The sequence below is a fragment of the Geotrypetes seraphini genome, chromosome 13, assembly GCF_902459505.1.
Source record: "Geotrypetes seraphini chromosome 13, aGeoSer1.1, whole genome shotgun sequence".
In the NCBI taxonomy this organism is placed as follows: domain Eukaryota; kingdom Metazoa; phylum Chordata; class Amphibia; order Gymnophiona; family Dermophiidae; genus Geotrypetes; species Geotrypetes seraphini.
This window is the reverse complement of record NC_047096.1, coordinates 19822275-19840429: the sequence shown is the minus strand read 5'-3', so window position 1 is coordinate 19840429 and position 18155 is coordinate 19822275. Positions and strand designations below refer to the sequence as shown.

Below are 18155 nucleotides of genomic sequence, written 5' to 3'. Positions count from 1 at the left end.
CTCTCACACTTTTCTCTTTCTGTCTTGCTCTGATGAGGTCCTGGATCTACTCATTCTTTCACTCTATTTCAGTTTCCTTCTCTCTCACTCTCCCTCACACACTCACACATATATATACATATGCACACACACGAGGGATCTTTAAAAACTTTTTGTGTTTTTTTTTAACGCTATTTATTAAATATCTCAAAAGCAAATGATATCATTTTTCCACCATAATCACCCTGTTGCCTGACTGACGAGTCACATGACATTTTACGACACGCCCTCTTACCACTTCTCCCGCCCCAACCATTTCCCGTGAAAATATTAAAGTGCAGAAACTTTTTGAAGAACCCTCGTATATACACACGTGCTTTCACACTCACATTCGTAATCACACCTTTCTCTTTCTGGTCTCTGTCTTATAGGGTCTTCCCTTTCTACTTGGATCTACTTACCCTTCCACCCTTTCAAAGGTAGATCTTCCCCTCCCTTCTCTCACGCAAACACACGTACCCACACTCACATTTACACTTACATATTTCTCTTTCTGTCTGTCTCTCTCACATACTCGCACACATTCTCTCTCACACACATTTCTCCCATGAGGTCCTCCCTTTTCCAGCTAGATCTGCTCACACTCTCAGTCTCTCCGGTGGATCTTCCCTGTCTCTCTCTTTCATGAATTTCTCTCTTTTTTTAGCTGCTACACATGAAGAGTAATAAGTATCTAACAGTGAACAAGCGGCTGCCTGCACTCCTGGAAAAGAACGCCATGAGAGTGACGTTGGATGCCACAGGAAATGAGGGCTCCTGGCTCTTCATTCAGCCCTTCTGGAAGCTGAGGAGCAACGGGGACAATGTGAGTGCGAAAGAGATATTTGTGGGGGAATTGAACTTTAAGTGATTTTGCACATGGTTTATGTCATTACAGTGTTCAATCTGGGTGTCAGCCGAGATCTGTCACACAATGCTTCTCATATGAGCAAAGGCTTAGGTTAAGACTCTTCAGCTTGGAGAAGAGATGGCTGAGGGGGGGGTCATGATAGAGGTCTACAAAAATCTGAGTGGAGTAGAATGGATAAATGTGAATCAATGGTTTATTCTTTCAGAAAGTATAAAGACAAGAGGGATACACCATGAAGTTAAGTAGCAATACTTTTAAAACAAATAGGAGAAAATGTTTTCGCTCAACACCTGATTCAGCAGGAAGGAGAGACTTGAGAGAAGGAAAGATGTTTAACCAGAAGGGATGAGGGGGTGTTGGGTGGTTCTTAGATGGGGTTGGATTCTTGAAAATGAACTGCCAGTTTGCCCTGGCATGGCTGAGCACTGCAGGCTGCTTACTGATGCTTCCTCTCTTGATTGGACTTCTTGTGTTTACTTCTGTTTTGGACCCTTGTCTTTTTCTTCAGAGAGCATATGTTTGTTGCGCTTTGGCTGTACTGTTTGCTCCCAATAAAGATATTAATTAAAAACAAACAAACAAACATAGATTTGGGGGGGGGGGGACAGAGGAGAGAAATACCAAATTGTAGAGGTAGAAGAACACCAATTCAATACTTGGCCCAGGGTGCCATAGTCCCTTGAGTCGGCCCTGCCCCCACTGGCTAGGGTTACCATATTTGAAGACGGAGAAACGTGGATGCATGGCCCTGCCCTGTTCTGCCTCTAGTCCCCCATCCCCAAAACCATATCTCTTTTTTTTACCTCCGGCCATATCTGGAGGGCCTCCAGCATGCACGGATGTGTGAGACATCATCCGTGCATGCTTGTTGAAGGCCCTCCAGATGCGACCGCAGCTCGGGACTTTCCAAATCCCGGAAAAAAACTGCTGGGTTTTGGAAAGTCCGTCTGGGAACCTGGACATCTGAAAACCTTTCCCCAGACGTCTGAAACGTTTCCCCAGACGTCTGAAAACCTTACCACTGGCAGCAATGCAGTTGGAGGACATTCCACTCAACTTAAAGGGAACACTGCGTGGAGATTAGTTCCGCGGCAGTCTGGCTCTATATTTTCAGGAATCCCGGAAAAAACTGCTGGGTTTTGGAAAGTCCGTCTGGGAACCTGGACATCTGAAAACCTTTCCCCAGACGTCTGAAACGTTTCCCCAGACGTCTGAAAACCTTACCACTGGCAGCAATGCAGTTGGAGGACATTCCACTCAACTTAAAGGGAACACTGCTGGAGATTAGTTCCGCGGCAGTCTGGCTCTATATTTTCAGGAATCCCGGAAAAAACTGCTGGGTTTTGGAAAGTCCGTCTGGGAACCTGGACATCTGAAAACCTTTCCCCAGACGTCTGAAACGTTTCCCCAGACGTCTGAAAACCTTACCACTGGCAGCAATGCAGTTGGAGGACATTCCACTCAACTTAAAGGGAACACTGCGTGGAGATTAGTTCCGCGGCAGTCTGGCTCTATATTTTCAGGAATCCCGGAAAAAACTGCTGGGTTTTGGAAAGTCCGTCTGGGAACCTGGACATCTGAAAACCTTTCCCCAGACGTCTGAAACGTTTCCCCAGACGTCTGAAAACCTTACCACTGGCAGCAATGCAGTTGGAGGACATTCCACTCAACTTAAAGGGAACACTGCGTGGAGATTAGTTCCGCGGCAGTCTGGCTCTATATTTTCAGGAATCCCGGAAAAAACTGCTGGGTTTTGGAAAGTCCGTCTGGGAACCTGGACATCTGAAAACCTTTCCCCAGACGTCTGAAACGTTTCCCCAGACGTCTGAAAACCTTACCACTGGCAGCAATGCAGTTGGAGGACATTCCACTCAACTTAAAGGGAACACTGCTGGAGATTAGTTCCGCGGCAGTCTGGCTCTATATTTTCAGGAATCCCGGAAAAAACTGCTGGGTTTTGGAAAGTCCGTCTGGGAACCTGGACATCTGAAAACCTTTCCCCAGACGTCTGAAACGTTTCCCCAGACGTCTGAAAACCTTACCACTGGCAGCAATGCAGTTGGAGGACATTCCACTCAACTTAAAGGGAACACTGCGTGGAGATTAGTTCCGCGGCAGTCTGGCTCTATATTTTCAGGAATCCCGGAAAAAACTGCTGGGTTTTGGAAAGTCCGTCTGGGAACCTGGACATCTGAAAACCTTTCCCCAGACGTCTGAAACGTTTCCCCAGACGTCTGAAAACCTTACCACTGGCAGCAATGCAGTTGGAGGACATTCCACTCAACTTAAAGGGAACACTGCGTGGAGATTAGTTCCGCGGCAGTCTGGCTCTATATTTTCAGGAATCCCGGAAAAAACTGCTGGGTTTTGGAAAGTCCGTCTGGGAACCTGGACATCTGAAAACCTTTCCCCAGACGTCTGAAACGTTTCCCCAGACGTCTGAAAACCTTACCACTGGCAGCAATGCAGTTGGAGGACATTCCACTCAACTTAAAGGGAACACTGCGTGGAGATTAGTTCCGCGGCAGTCTGGCTCTATATTTTCAGGAATCCCGGAAAAAACTGCTGGGTTTTGGAAAGTCCGTCTGGGAACCTGGACATCTGAAAACCTTTCCCCAGACGTCTGAAACGTTTCCCCAGACGTCTGAAAACCTTACCACTGGCAGCAATGCAGTTGGAGGACATTCCACTCAACTTAAAGGGAACACTGCGTGGAGATTAGTTCCGCGGCAGTCTGGCTCTATATTTTCAGGAATCCCGGAAAAAACTGCTGGGTTTTGGAAAGTCCGTCTGGGAACCTGGACATCTGAAAACCTTTCCCCAGACGTCTGAAACGTTTCCCCAGACGTCTGAAAACCTTACCACTGGCAGCAATGCAGTTGGAGGACATTCCACTCAACTTAAAGGGAACACTGCGTGGAGATTAGTTCCGCGGCAGTCTGGCTCTATATTTTCAGGAATCCCGGAAAAAACTGCTGGGTTTTGGAAAGTCCGTCTGGGAACCTGGACATCTGAAAACCTTTCCCCAGACGTCTGAAACGTTTCCCCAGACGTCTGAAAACCTTACCACTGGCAGCAATGCAGTTGGAGGACATTCCACTCAACTTAAAGGGAACACTGCGTGGAGATTAGTTCCGCGGCAGTCTGGCTCTATATTTTCAGGAATCCCGGAAAAAACTGCTGGGTTTTGGAAAGTCCGTCTGGGAACCTGGACATCTGAAAACCTTTCCCCAGACGTCTGAAACGTTTCCCCAGACGTCTGAAAACCTTACCACTGGCAGCAATGCAGTTGGAGGACATTCCACTCAACTTAAAGGGAACACTGCGTGGAGATTAGTTCCGCGGCAGTCTGGCTCTATATTTTCAGGAATCCCGGAAAAAACTGCTGGGTTTTGGAAAGTCCGTCTGGGAACCTGGACATCTGATAACCTTTCCCTAGACAAACAAGATGGCAAGTCCCTGTTTGCAGTGAGGGGGGGTAAAACCAGGATCAAATTCCCTCCTGAAAATCTGGAACCAGCCACAATCCTAATAATGGAGCCACCCCGCTCCCATCCATAAAATTTTCTTTCTACCGTTCCTTGAAATACTATACTGGCTAAATTTTTCTTGGACGTATTACTAAATACCTTGTTATTATTTTCAGAGACATTTTCTGTGTTTAAGAGGGGAAAATAGTCAAAAAATGTTCTCTGGCTAAACGTGTATTTATGTGTATAAAAACAAGGTATGATTACTGCCCCTCCCTTCCCGTTATTGCACTCTTGAGAGGGAGGAAGAAGAATGTTGATGAGGTTATGGGCTCCTTTTATCAAGTAGTGGGGTTAATGCGCGTGACTTTTCATCACGTGTTAACCCCCGCGCTGGCTTGAAAACTACTGCCTGCTCAAGGGAGATGTTAGCGACTAGTGCGGCCAGCGGTTTAGTGCGCGGTATTCCACACGTTAAACCGTTAGCGCGGCTTGATAAAAGGAGCCCTATGTCCTGGGATGCTGTCAGATTCACATTTTAGAAGTTAAGAATCGTTCACATTTCTGAATCTGGAACCGTTCTTGAAATAATGGGTCTCAATATTTGAAGACAATGAGCTGGTGTGTTTTTTGCACGTGAATGTGACTTAAGACATGAAGCTGGTAAAATACTCACGCTTGTAGCTATAGGAACTTGTGTTACCAGAAACAAAGAATGTATTACGGATTAATGTCTGTTTATTTATTTATTTAAAATTATTTATAACCTGCCTATCTACAAATCTAGGCGGGGAACAATACACACATACAAAATCAGTCGAAACTGCAAACAATAAAAGGCAGTAAAAAACAGAAAAAGAACCTACTCATCTATACACCGTCACATAACATACACCCCAAAACACAATTCAATAACAGTACAACCCTCTGCCTGAAAAGGAACAAAAAAACAACTTTATATCCTCACATTATCACATGACTTGCACCAAAAGTGTGTTCAAACAAAGCAGTTTGTACTCCTTCTCTAAATTCCCAAAGCACAAGTCAGTTGAAGCAGTGACAACGGTAAGGCATTCCACAGTACAATATATCGGAGATTATTTCTGGATATGTTACATAGGAAATTATTTCTGATTACATTTCATAAGAAATAACGTTACATAGGAATTACATAACATAATAAATTACATTTCATGGGAAAATTAATTCTGGTTACATTGCATAAAAGCTTATCTGATTATCATAAAATGTTAAGTAGAAGGTTATACTGGAAGATAATATGGATTACGTTGATTATTTGGAAAACCTGTTGCTTAGAATATTGAGAGGATGATGCCAGGGAGTAGACTATACATGGGAATGTTATAAAGAGAGTAGGCGAAGGAGGAGTTTAAGTAGGTTGAATATACTTTAAGAATAGGAAAGTTTTGATTTCTTTACGGAAAACTTTAATGTCAGATGTTGTAGATAACAATTTGGAGATAGAGGATTCTAGTTTTGCTGCATGTGTTGCTAGGAGGTTATCATATTATTTTTTGCGCTGAGTGCCTTTTAGTGATGGATAGGAAAATATGTTCTGTGATGCAATTACAGCTAGGAATGATTAAGAAGGGGATCACAAACTGATCTGAGAAGGTTATCATGCCGCTTTACTGGGCCATAGTGCGCCCCCACCTGGAATACTGCGTCCGACACTGATCGCCGTTCATGAAAAAGGACATAGAACTACTCGAAAGGGTCCAGAGAAGAACGACGAAAATGGTTAAGGGGCTGGTGGAGTTGCCGTACAACGAGAGGCTAGAGAAACCGAGCCTCTTCTCCCTTGAAAAGAGGAGACTGAGAGGAGAAATGATCGAAATATTCAAGATATTGAAGGGAATAGACTTAGGGCTCCTTTTTACGAAGGTGTGCTAGCGTTTTTAGATCGCACTACAATGCTGCGTGCGCTAACCCCGTGCTACACGGAAAATACTAACGCCAGCTCTACGGAGGCACTAGCCTCTAGCGTGCACAGCATTGTAGCGCACTCTATGTGTGCGCTAAAACTGCTGGTGCACCTTCGTAGAAGGAGCCCTTAGTAGAGAAAGAGAGATGGTTCACCCTCTCCAAGGTGGAGAGAATGAGAGGGCTCTCTTTAAAGTTAAAAGGGGATAGATTCCGTACAAACGTAAGGAAGTTCTTCTTCACCCAGAGAGTGGGAGAAATCTGGAACGCTCTTCTGGAGGCTGTTATAGGGGAAAACACCCTCCAGGGATTCAAGACAAAGTTTAGATAAGTTCCTGCTGAACCAGAACGTACGCAGGTAAGGCTAGTCTCAGTTAGGGCACTGGTCTTTGACCTAAGTGCCGCCGCGGGAGCAGACTGCTGGGCACAATGGACCACTGGTCTGACCCAGCAGCTGCAGTTCTTATGTTCTCAGCGGCAATTCTTATGTTCTTATGCCGTACAGTGAAAGATTAGAGAAACTGGGCCTTTTCTCCCTCGAACAGAGAAGATTGAGAGGGGATATGATCGAAACATTCAAGGTACTGAAGGGAATAGACTTAGTAGAGAAAGACAGACTGTTCATCCTCTCCAAGATAGGGAGAACGAGAGGGCACTCTCTAAAGTTAAAAGGGGATAGATTCCGTACAAACGTAAGGAAGTTCTTCTTCACCCAGAGAGTGGGAGAAATCTGGAACGCTCTTCTGGAGGCTGTTATAGGGGAAACACCCTCCAGGGACTTAAGACAAAGTTAGACAAGTTCCTGCTGAACCAGAACATAAGCAGGTAGGGCTAGACTCAAATAGGGCACTGGTCTTTGACCTAAGGGCCACCATGCGAGCGGAATGTGGGGCACGATGGACCACTGGTCTGACTCAGCAGTGGCAATTCTTACGTTCTTATGTTTCTCTAATACACTTTAGTAAACGGATTTGCGAGTAGGTAACAAGGGGCTTGTCTTATGAGTTGGATACTGAGAAGTGGGAAGGATTAGTAGAGTCCTTGAAAAAGAAGGGGGGGGGGGGAGGAAATAGAAGTGGATTTTATCAGTATCTAGCATGATTTTTCAGAGATCATCCCAGCAGACATAAAAAAGGTTGAAAGGAGCTAACTTGCAACTTTCAGTAAATTAAACTAGAGTCAAAATCATACTAAGTGTCCCGCAAACCTTTCGGCGCACTAAACCCAACGCCCCGGTCAGAAGGCATCTGGAAGTGTGCAGATGTCGATGCAGTGACGTTGTGCACATGAGTGATGTCGTCACGTTGATGTCCACACCCTGAACCGGTCACTCCACTGGTGGTGGTGCTACGAGAGGCACGTCCTGTAAGCAGTTGGCTGGCACCGGCGCCTCTCTCTTCCTTGCCGGCATCTCGCAGCACACCTGAAATCTGCCCGGCACGCAGTTTGCGATACGCTGTACTATGTAGTAGAGGAAAAACTTGCAAACAGCGTAGGAAGTCTGGAAGATTAGTTGAGTTCTAGTTTCCTCTTTCCTTCTCTTTTAATTTTCTTTTTCTTGTCTACCTTTCTCATTTCTGCTCCTTGAATCTTCTCATTCTTCTCCTTTTTGTCTCTGAATTTCAAGATTCTTGTTTCTTTTTTTTTTTTTAATGTATTTTTGCTAACTTTTGTATCTTGTAATTGAATGTATTGTTGTTTTATGTGTCGACATATTACATTGCATTAGTGATTTTTATTCCGCCATTACCTTGCATTTCAAAGCGGATTACAGAAGAGGATTTCGGGACATGTCCAGAAGTGTTACAGAGTAGAGCGGGTTGCTTCAGAGGATTGAAATGTTTCATACGGTGTTAGTTAGTCTTCATGGACTTATTGAATAGCAGGGTTTTTATTTCTTTTCTGAAAGTTTTGTAGTCTGGGGTCGCGATTAGTAGATCGGAGAGTTGGTGGTCTAGTTTTGATGCCAGTGTGGCTAGAAGGCCATCGTACAGTTTTTTCCGTTTGATGTCTCTGATTGGAGGGTATATGAATGGTGTCTGGGTTCTCTTGTGTCTGGTTGTGGTAGTTTGGATTAGGCGATTGCTCAAGTAGGCTGGGCTATCACCATTTATGGATTTAAATTAAAGACAGTCGAATTTAAACAGTATTCTTGCTTGAATTGGGAGCCAGTGTGAGTCGAGGTATGCCTCGGTGATGTGGTCGTGTTTTCTTAGTGAATAGATTAGTCTCAGGGCTGTGTTTTGTACTGTTTGCAGTTGTTTTATCATTGTTGCGGGGCAGGGGAGATATAGGATGTTGTAGTAGTCGAGGAGACCTAGGACTTGGGACTGGACCATGAGCTGGAATTGTTTTCTGTCGAAGAATTTTCAAACTTGCCTTAGGTTTCTCATGACCGCGAATGATTTCTATATTGTTTTGTTGATTTGTGGTTTCATGGTGCAGCATCTGTCTATCGTCATTCCCAGAAGTTTTAAAGTGGGTTGAATGTGATATGTGATTGAGTTTATTACTAGGTTTGTTATGGTTGGGGTTTTATTTTTTTCGAGAAGTATGAATTTTGTTTTGTCTGGGTTCAGTTTTAGTTTGTGGTCTTTCATCCCTGTTGCCACCGTTTCTAGAGTTCTGTGTAGCGCGTCTGTCATGGTGGGCGTTGGCTGATCAAAAGGAAGGAGAATGGTGATGTCGTCTGCATAGCTATAGGAGGTTAAGCCTATTTTGTTTAGGCAGGTGCCGAGGGATGCATTGTAGAGATTGAAGAGTGTTGGGGATAATGGCGATCCTTAGGGTACGCCACAGGGGTTGGACCATGGTTCTGATTTTTCTTTGTTTGTTTTTGCTCTGTAGGTCCTGGATTGTAGGAATCCTTGAAACCATGTGTGTACTTTGCTTGTGATCCCTATTGTATCTAGTATTTGTAGCAGGATGTCATGGTCTACTAGGTCAAATGCTGCGGTGAGATCTAGTTGAATAATCAGCATTTTTATGCCTGTGCTGAGGTGTTGTCTAGCTGTGTCCAGAAGGGATCCTAGTAGTGTCTCAGTGCTGAAGTTGGTTCTGAATCCAGACTGTGTAGGGTGGAGCAAATTGTGGTTTTCTAGGTAGTTGGTGAGGAGTTTAGCTACTCCTTTGTGCCTTGATTTAATACAGTAGGAGCTAATGACAGAGATTACATGTGTCCCCCAACTGATGTCCTCTTGATTATATCCTTGTATAATCTTACAGGTCACTGGATTACCCTTGTTTCCTGTTAATATCCTCTCACTGTTCTCCTGCATAAAACTGACATGTTCTTTTATTAAACACATGCACAGTCGAGTCCCTCTCATGGTTTTGTTTCATTTCCTGGCACAGGTGGTTGTAGGAGATAAAGTGATCCTGAATCCAGTGAATGCCGGGCAGCCGCTGCACGCCAGTAACTATGAGCTGAGTGACAACCCTGGATGCAAGGAGGTATGGATTTGGCGGTGACAGGGGCTCGCGCCCTCTTTTCTCACTCCAGCCTGTTCTAGGTCCATAAACTGATACGTCTGCAGTGTCCCTGTCTCAAACCTGATTCTGTTACGTAAGACTATTGGAGAAGGTGTAATTTGTCTTGCATCTTCTGTAACTCTGCTTCGTTTCTTCTCAGGTAAACTCTGTTAATTGTAACACCAGCTGGAAGATCAACCTTTTCATGCAGTTCCGGGATTACATGGAGGAGGTCCTGAAAGGGGTATGTGATCTGCTCTCTGTACTCAGGACACAGGGGAGGCTAGGACCACTCAGGGCTATATGACACATACCTACTGCAGCCAGATTGGACACAGAAGTGAAATGTGTATGTGTGTCTTGTTTGTGTGTATACACTTCCCCCTCCCCATTCGCGGTTTTCACACTCGCGGTTTCACAAATTCGTGATTTTTTTGGGGGGTGGGAGGAAAAAAACATATTTTATCATATTCCCACCTCTCTCCCGCCTTCCTCCCGACATCCCGGCCTTACCTAGTGGTCTAGCAGGCTATCGGAGCAGGAACGATATTCCTACGCTCCTTCCCCGTGTAGATCGCCAATAGGAAATGGCTGCCGTGAGCTCCCGCCGTAGTCTCGAGAGACTACGGGAACTCACGACAGTCATTTCCTATTGGTGATCTGCACAGGGCAGGAACGTAGGAAGATCGCTCCTGCCCCGAAAGCCTGCTAGACCACCAGGTAAGGCCGGGATGCTGGGGGGAAGGTGGGAGGGAGGCGGGGGTAGGTCAGAGCCGGATGAGAAGATATTCGCGTTTTTTCTCCATTCACGGTCTGGCTCTGCCCTTATCCCTCGCGAATACCGAGGGAGAAGTGTATATCATGTGTAATGTAGTGCATAGGTATGTAAGCATGTGTAAATATATATGTTTGCATATACATAGGGTTACCACATTTAATGACGGACAAACCCAGATGCATGGCCCTGCTCCATTCTGCCCCCCAGCCCCGCCTCGTTCTGCTTTCAACCCTGCCCTGTTTTGCCTTAAGCCCCGCCCCCCAAAAGCCTTATCTTTTTTCTCGACCTCCAGGCCATGCCTGGAGGGCCTTCAGCATGCTTGGATGCATGTGACGTTATGTGTGCAAGTGGGAGCCCCGCCCCTCTGTATCTGCCCCATGTAAATACATCCTATGCAAATTAAATGGTGTTTGCAGAATAGTGCTTAGGCACATGCTGCCATATATTTGCATATATCCTAACATTCTAAAGATGTATGCACATGATGCACGCACAGATATTAGCACCTAGTTTATGGAATTGCCTTGCTAATCAATCAGTGAGAAGAGAAAAAAGAGGGAAGAGGACATTCTTTTTCTGAGAGGAGAAGACATATCTTTGGCCAGGGTTTTTAAGGCCTACGTTTCCGGCGCTTACCTTTTATTTGAATCGCACCTATGGAGGTGCTTTAGGATGCCTAATGCCACTTCTGGGGTCAATAAATAACCTGAACAAAAATTCCACTCAGAACAGGCTGTACAATCCAATGGGAATTCTGATTCCACTTCCTCAAAACGAGTCAGCGGTGTTGGAATTCTTCATCATTCCCCACAAATGGAAAGTACTAAATTTGTATATTTAATTTTTTCTTATTTTCTTTTCCCTTTATTTATAATTTATTAATAATTTATAGCTTAGTTATAGCTTATTTATAATTTAGATATAGATTTAAAAGTGTATCACTTATCTTAAATCCTTATCGGTTCCTCTTCCCGACGCGTTTCGGAACTCTTTTTCAAGGTCGGGGGAACAAAAGATAAGGGTAATCCTCAACCATATTCTTACTGCCGCTGGCTATCAATTCCAACACCGCTGACTCGTTTTGATGAAGTGGAATCAGAATTCCCATTGGATTGTACAGCCTGTTCTGAGTGGAATTTTTGTTCAGGTTATTTATTGATAGCTTGAAGTGAGTCAAATAAGTTTGGTAGACTTCCGGGGTCAGCCACGGCTACAGTGGCATTAGGCATTATAAAGTGTCTCCGTGGATGCGATTTTGGCACCATTTTATTAGGCTCCAGAAGGTGCCTGCCTACATATTTCTCATTTATAGAATCTAGGCCTCAGGCCTAGTAAATTTTCAAAGAAGTCAATTTTGGAGTATAATGCTCAGGAGAGCATAAATCTTTTGGACATTGGGCCCATGGTATGCATTGACTGACATGAGCCAGGCTTTGTAAATTGTTTCTGCCTTCACTGCAGGCTCATAAGCTAAGCTGGAGGGCTGAAAGTAGCCCTCCAATGCTATGGAAGCGCAAAGGTAAAAAAAAAAAAGTCGCTCTCTCATTTTGGCACCACCACCTCCCTCTCTCCTTGCCACATTTTCTGTCCCTCCTTGTGCCTCATCCTGCCCTCTCCCACTCTCCCTCTCTCCCTCTCTCTCTTGTTTTGCTATTTCACACTACTCTCCTCTTCTCTCCGGTCTGTGTCTACAGGGAGATGTCGTGCGACTGTTTCACGCAGAGCAGGAGAAGTTTCTTACCTGTGATGAGTATAAGTCCAAGCATCATGTCTTCCTGCGCACCACGCTGCGCCAGTCTGCCACGTCTGCCACCAGCTCCAATGCACTCTGGGAAGTTGAGGTAAGAGATGGAAGAACCAGCCACTGACAGAACTCACAAGGCAATTTTGAAGGAAAATATTTGTAATGCATGTTTCGGGGGGTAGGTTGGTCAAAAAATGTTTCTTTAACCTGCGTTTATTGAGGAAGGGTTAGACATCTCTTTCATCATCGACATTTTTCCGTATTAGTTCATTCATTTATATATATCTACCTCAATATCACAAAAACTTGTCTTCATAGATTGCAACTGATTCAAAATGCTGCTGCAAAATTGATCTTTGGGAAACGTAAATTTGATCATGTGACTCCGTTGCTCCTGAGTCTCCATTGGCTCCCGGTTTATTTTAGAGTTCAATTCAAATGTGCTTGTGTTGTCTTTAAAATCCTATATGGTATCTTTACTCCTCTCCTTCCTTTATCTTGGAACGTTTACAGATTCTCCTTTGCAAGAGGTAATCAACAATTTAAATTATCTCTGCCTTCCAAGAAAGGGATTAAAGGAGTCAAGATTTTTAAGTTTTCTTTCACTCCTTTTAAGGAGTTCTGGTTCATTTCAACGTTTTCGTAAATCTTTAAAAACCATTTTATTTGTGAAACACTTTGAAAATTAATCTTCCGAAACTTAGTCTTATTTTTTATGGTTTTTATTTGTTAAGTAAACTATTGTAAACCGAGTCGAGCTTTCTTGGAATGATGTCTCGGTATATAAAGCCAAGCCTTAGATTAAATTAGATTAGATTAGGAGGAGAGGGTATACTGTATTTCCCCACATATAGGCCACCCCCTTGTATAGGCCACTTCCATATATAGGCTGCAGGAAATGCCGATTTAGGTTTCTAAAACTCTTAGATAAGCTGCCCCATGTTACTAGCCGCGGCTTATCTAAGAGTTTTAGAAACCTAAATTGGCCTATACATGGGGGCAGCCTATACCTCTACATCATTCCCCCCCCTTAAATACCTCCTTCAAACACGCTGGCTGCCTCCTCCTCGACACGCTGGCTGCTGCCTCCAAACACGAGAACTGATGGCAGCCAGTCTGGAAGAGGGGCGTGGCTTGAGATCACAAACATCACTCCTGCACTGCACAGTGTGAGGCAGCCAGCGTGTTTGGAGGAGGCAAGCGTGGCCGTCAAGCAGGTGTTTGTTTGTTTCTTAGGTCAAATATCCGGTGAACAATTTTTTCTTTAATAGGATTTTACAAATCTGTTTCCGCAGGGACTCAAACAATGTTCTCACTAAGCTGCGCTGGCGTGTACTAATGTGCAAATTTTAAGGTCTCAGCTCAGAAGTTTCTATAGTATCGAATGCTCCCACTTCTGTTCCATATTCCTGCACTTTCTAAGCGTTTTCTACAGTATAAAGTAGTGCATGTAAATTCTAGTGTGGAGATCTCAAAAGGGGGTGCGACCAGGGAAGGGGCATGGGCAGGTCATGAGCATTCCCTAAAAGTTTTGCACACTGTTATAGAATACGCACAATTCACGCACAAGATAGGCGCAGGCATTTATGCTATGTTTTCAGCAAAACACACCTACTTTCATTTATTCTGAATTATGTGCGTTGCTTTGCCCAGAAAAATTACCACAGAGAGGGCGAGCACAAATCTGGGAGTAATTTTTCAGTTGGGAATAATGAAGGCAGAAGTAACCGGGAAGGTTTTTCATTATTGCTGTGGGTTAAAATTCCGCCTGGGGTTTGCAGGAGGCTGTGGAGACTGATTATTCCTATTTGAGGTAGATGCGCAGTCCAAATCCCTTTTGTTTTCTTTGCCATGTCATATGTAGCATTATTTGTTCTCTTTTCTTTTCTTTCCATGGGCAATGGTAAGAGTGCATGCTCTTTTAAAATGGAAATGCCTCTTTTCAAAGAGCACACACCATTATCAGTAAATGTTAAAACACCAAGGGACTGATATTCAGGCTGCAAGAGGCAGACTACATAAGCACTGACCCCGGCTATTCAATGCTGGACCATTTCTGATGACCGACATTAGAATAACGGGGGTATTTTTTGGCTGGAACTAACTTAACCAGCGAATGCTGGCTTTTACAAGCCCCCCAATATATCTCTTCACTTATCTCCCCCTATGCTCCTCCCCGTGATCTCCGTTCATTGGGCAAGCCTCTCTTATCTGTACCCTTCTCTTCCACTGCCCACTCCAGACTCCGTCCCTTCTTATGGCGCCCTATGCCTGGAACAGGCTGCCTGAATCAATTTGTCGTGCAGGTAAACAGCAGTCCTGGTTAGGCAATTACATTAATGGAGCCAGGTTGACCTATGGCGCATTTCGGAAAAAAATTAAGACTGTATTGTTTGATAGATTTATTTCCTAAACAGAAGTCATACTAATTACAATAATTTTACTCTGACTATTCTTAAGAAATATGTTGTACTTTTGCTATTTGTATTTTGTATTTCGCTGATTGTCCAGCTCTCTTCAGTGTAAACCGCCTAGAAATTGTCTGGATTGTGGCAGTATAGAAGAATAAAATTATGTTATGTTAACTATCTTTGAATATCAGGGGGAAAATATCTTGGGTTTTTTTTTGCTCATTTTCATATGTTAACTAAATGTAGCGACGTGGGATATAGCGTTGAGATTTCCTATGCCTTTGCAAACAACAGCCTATCCCTAACCTCAGCAGGGAAGCGTGTGGCGCAGTGGTTAAAGCTACAGCCTCAGCACTCTGAGGTTGTGGGTTCAAACCCACGCTGCTCCTTGTGACCCTGGGCAAGTCACTGAATCCCTCCATTGCCCCAGGTACATTAACTAGATTGTGAGCCCGTCGGGACAGACAGGGAAAAATGCTCAAGTACCTGAATAAATTCATGTAAACCGTTCTGAGCTCCCCTGGGAGAACGGGATAGAAAATTGAATGAATAAAATAACCTGAAGCATTAATTGAGGTTCCTAAATTATTTTTTTTGGGGGGGCTCATTGTTTTCAGGCTATCAGCATCCTCATCTTGAAGTTTCTTGAAGGAAGCTGGGCATGGTCTTTGTCTTGCTCGCTCCTAGAGGATAAAGGAATTGAGGGGTACAGATAAGAGTAGCGGTAGGTTATAGGGATAGTCTGGGACCATTGCTCAGGAAATGGGCCTGATGGGCCACCGCGGGAGCGGACCGCTGGGCGAGATGGACCCTCTGGTCTGCCTCAGCGGAGGCAACTTCTTATGTTCTTATGTTCATTCCTTCTTTTCTCTCCCAGGTCGTTCACCATGATCCCTGCAAAGGGGGTGCCGGCCACTGGAACAGTCTCTATCGCTTCAAGCATCTTGCCACAGGCAACTACCTGGCAGCGGAGGTGAGAAGGGAGAGGTGATTGGGAGGGGAATGAGGAGGCTCAATGAAGTGGGGGAGGGGGTTATAAAGGACAGCAGAAACGAAAGATCTATCATCCACAGGGAAGGTGGGTAAATTTCAAAGAGACAGATGCAAACATACTACGTGCATGTACAAAAGGTAGATAACTGATATGCTGCAGCTCTTCCTAAAAATGTTTTATTGTGTATCAAAGGACCATCATATATGCTATAAAAGTGATGGCTTTTGCAAGTATTTCACTCATTTTCATCACACCTTAGCCTAAAATGTAATGATTTGGTCCCACACTGCTTAACAATATTTCCCCCTCCTTTACAAAGCCACGCTAGCGTTTTTTAGCGCTGGCCGTGGTGGTAAAAACTCTGACATTAAAAGTACGATGCTCAGTTGTTTATTTTTAAAGGATTGCTCTGGAGGGGATGCTGTTTCCTTGACAGCCTGCGGCTTTTCGCTGATAGATTTCCTGCATATCTAGAGATGAACCATGAACTATCCCCACAACACTGCTTCTGTATCTTGTGTAACTTTGGGGGTTTATTTCTCTTTTTGCTGGTAGGAAAACCCGACTTACAAAGGAGATGCCCCAGAGTGTAAGACCAGAGCCTCGACTGGCGATGTGAGTAAGCCTTTGTGTGTGAGCAGTGTCTCCCAGTATCTGTCACTCACTGACTGCCTGACACTCAGTCTCTCTGCCTGTCTCATTTTTTCTTTCTTTGGTCCTTAGCTGAAGGTTACCTTTTTTCTTGTTGGGCAGATAGCATGGGCTGTATAGGTCTTTATCTGCCGTCATCTACTATGCTACTATATTACCTGAGTAACATATTTGGGCCGAACATTCAAAGTTGTCTGTTTAACTGTGTCCACAAGCAGCTGGCAGAATACTGGTCCTATAATATATAACATAGCCCCCCAGGTATAATGCTTGCGTGAGAACTATGAGATTCCCAGAAGAAGACTATAGCGAAAGAATTAATCGTTGGGTCAGTATTCAACAGTGTTTTTTGTAGATACTGATCACCACCAGCTATCTTAAACCTGGATTCTCAGTGCCAGGCCACATCCGAGCGCTTGTCAGTGGACCTGGAAGTTACGTGGGTGTTAGCCAATATTCAGAGCCAATGCCCACATAGCTAACCAGGTAAATTTAGGATTTTTTTTTAATGTGATCTATCTGGCATTGAACGTTGCCAGTGCCTGCAGGTCTTCTGGCTGTGACCTTTCTCCACCCCTGCCTGCTTTGTGCCAGGCAGCAGAGCTATCTGGTAATCCTACTGTTATAATGATTAGACGGCCTTGGCACTGTGTTCCATGTGCCCCGATATAGAGAGGGGGGAGATCCTCAAATGAGAGGATCACTTTTGCAAAGTGCACAGATCCCACCAAACCTGCTCCATAACAGTACTGGTCTTCTGTGTCTTGTATAGGGAAGCAGTAGTCGGGTCAACAGGCGGAATGTAGGCGAAAAGATTAAATACAGGCTGGTGGCTGTACCCCATGGCAACGATATTGCTTCACTCTTTGAACTGGATCCCACCACTCTGCAGAAGACAGACTCTTTCGTCCCACGGTATGTACAGCAGGAGTTTGCAAAGAGACTTGCATTTTAGTGCCTGTTAGCTTTAGATATCCATGCTGAAGGATAGGGCTGAACGTGCCATAAACTCTCACAATTTTTCTCAAGCCGCAGTGCACTAATCAAATCTAATCTAATGCTTAGTTTTGTATACCGAGTCCTCAATCCAAGAATGCTCGACTCGGTTTACAGTAATTAGATAAGGTAATGAAAATATAAAACAGTAATTAAATTAAGTACACAGTAACATAGCAGAGGTGGGAGAGGAATTAATTACCAAAGTGTTTGGTGAACAGGGTGGTTTTCAGAGACTTGCGGCTTGAGGCAACCGGAAGCGCGTGACATCGCCTTGATGATGTCACGCACATGCGTGAAGGGCTTTCAAATAGGCCCTGAGCTACCAGTGGAGGGGGGGGGGATGTCAACAGGGAAGAGGGCTGGAGTGAAGGAGAGGCGCTGGCTGATTGCCTACAGGACGTGCCTCTTGCGGTGAGAGGCACATCCTGTAGGCAGTCAGTCAGCGCCTGTGCCTCTCTTCCTCCCCAGTGTGCCACGGCACACCTGAAATCTCAGGAGGCAAACAGTTTACGATGCACTGCCCTAGAAGAACCTCCAGCCAATTGCGGAGCATGCCAGAGGAGACCCCGGAAAACAGGACAATTTTAAAAGGGACTTCCTGGGTGGCCAAGTAGTTACCAGACTGAAAACTGCACATCTCTCAAGAGAGAAAAATATGTCTCCTGTTTCATAGCATCAGTCCTTTAAACATGTCTGGGGGTTGCACTTTGAAGCGTGTATGTAGAGTGCAGGTGATAAGGAGAATAGGGTATGAAAGAGAATTTGACAGCCTGAATGTTAAGTAAACTAGAGAATAGATGAGGG

General features: G+C 44.6%; 1 protein-coding gene across 3 annotated transcripts in view; it reads left to right on the top strand.

The window, feature by feature from the left end:
• Positions 1 to 18155, top strand: part of ITPR3 (inositol 1,4,5-trisphosphate receptor type 3) — a 213002-nt gene that overhangs the window by 85781 nt on the left and 109066 nt on the right. For all 3 annotated transcript variants that reach the window (XM_033917436.1, XM_033917437.1, XM_033917435.1), the window contains 7 exons: positions 686 to 844; positions 9658 to 9756; positions 9935 to 10018; positions 12247 to 12393; positions 15585 to 15680; positions 16257 to 16316; positions 17125 to 17267. In XM_033917436.1, the coding sequence (XP_033773327.1) occupies positions 686 to 844; positions 9658 to 9756; positions 9935 to 10018; positions 12247 to 12393; positions 15585 to 15680; positions 16257 to 16316; positions 17125 to 17267 (788 nt within the window). The remainder of the gene's footprint in view (positions 1 to 685; positions 845 to 9657; positions 9757 to 9934; positions 10019 to 12246; positions 12394 to 15584; positions 15681 to 16256; positions 16317 to 17124; positions 17268 to 18155) is intronic.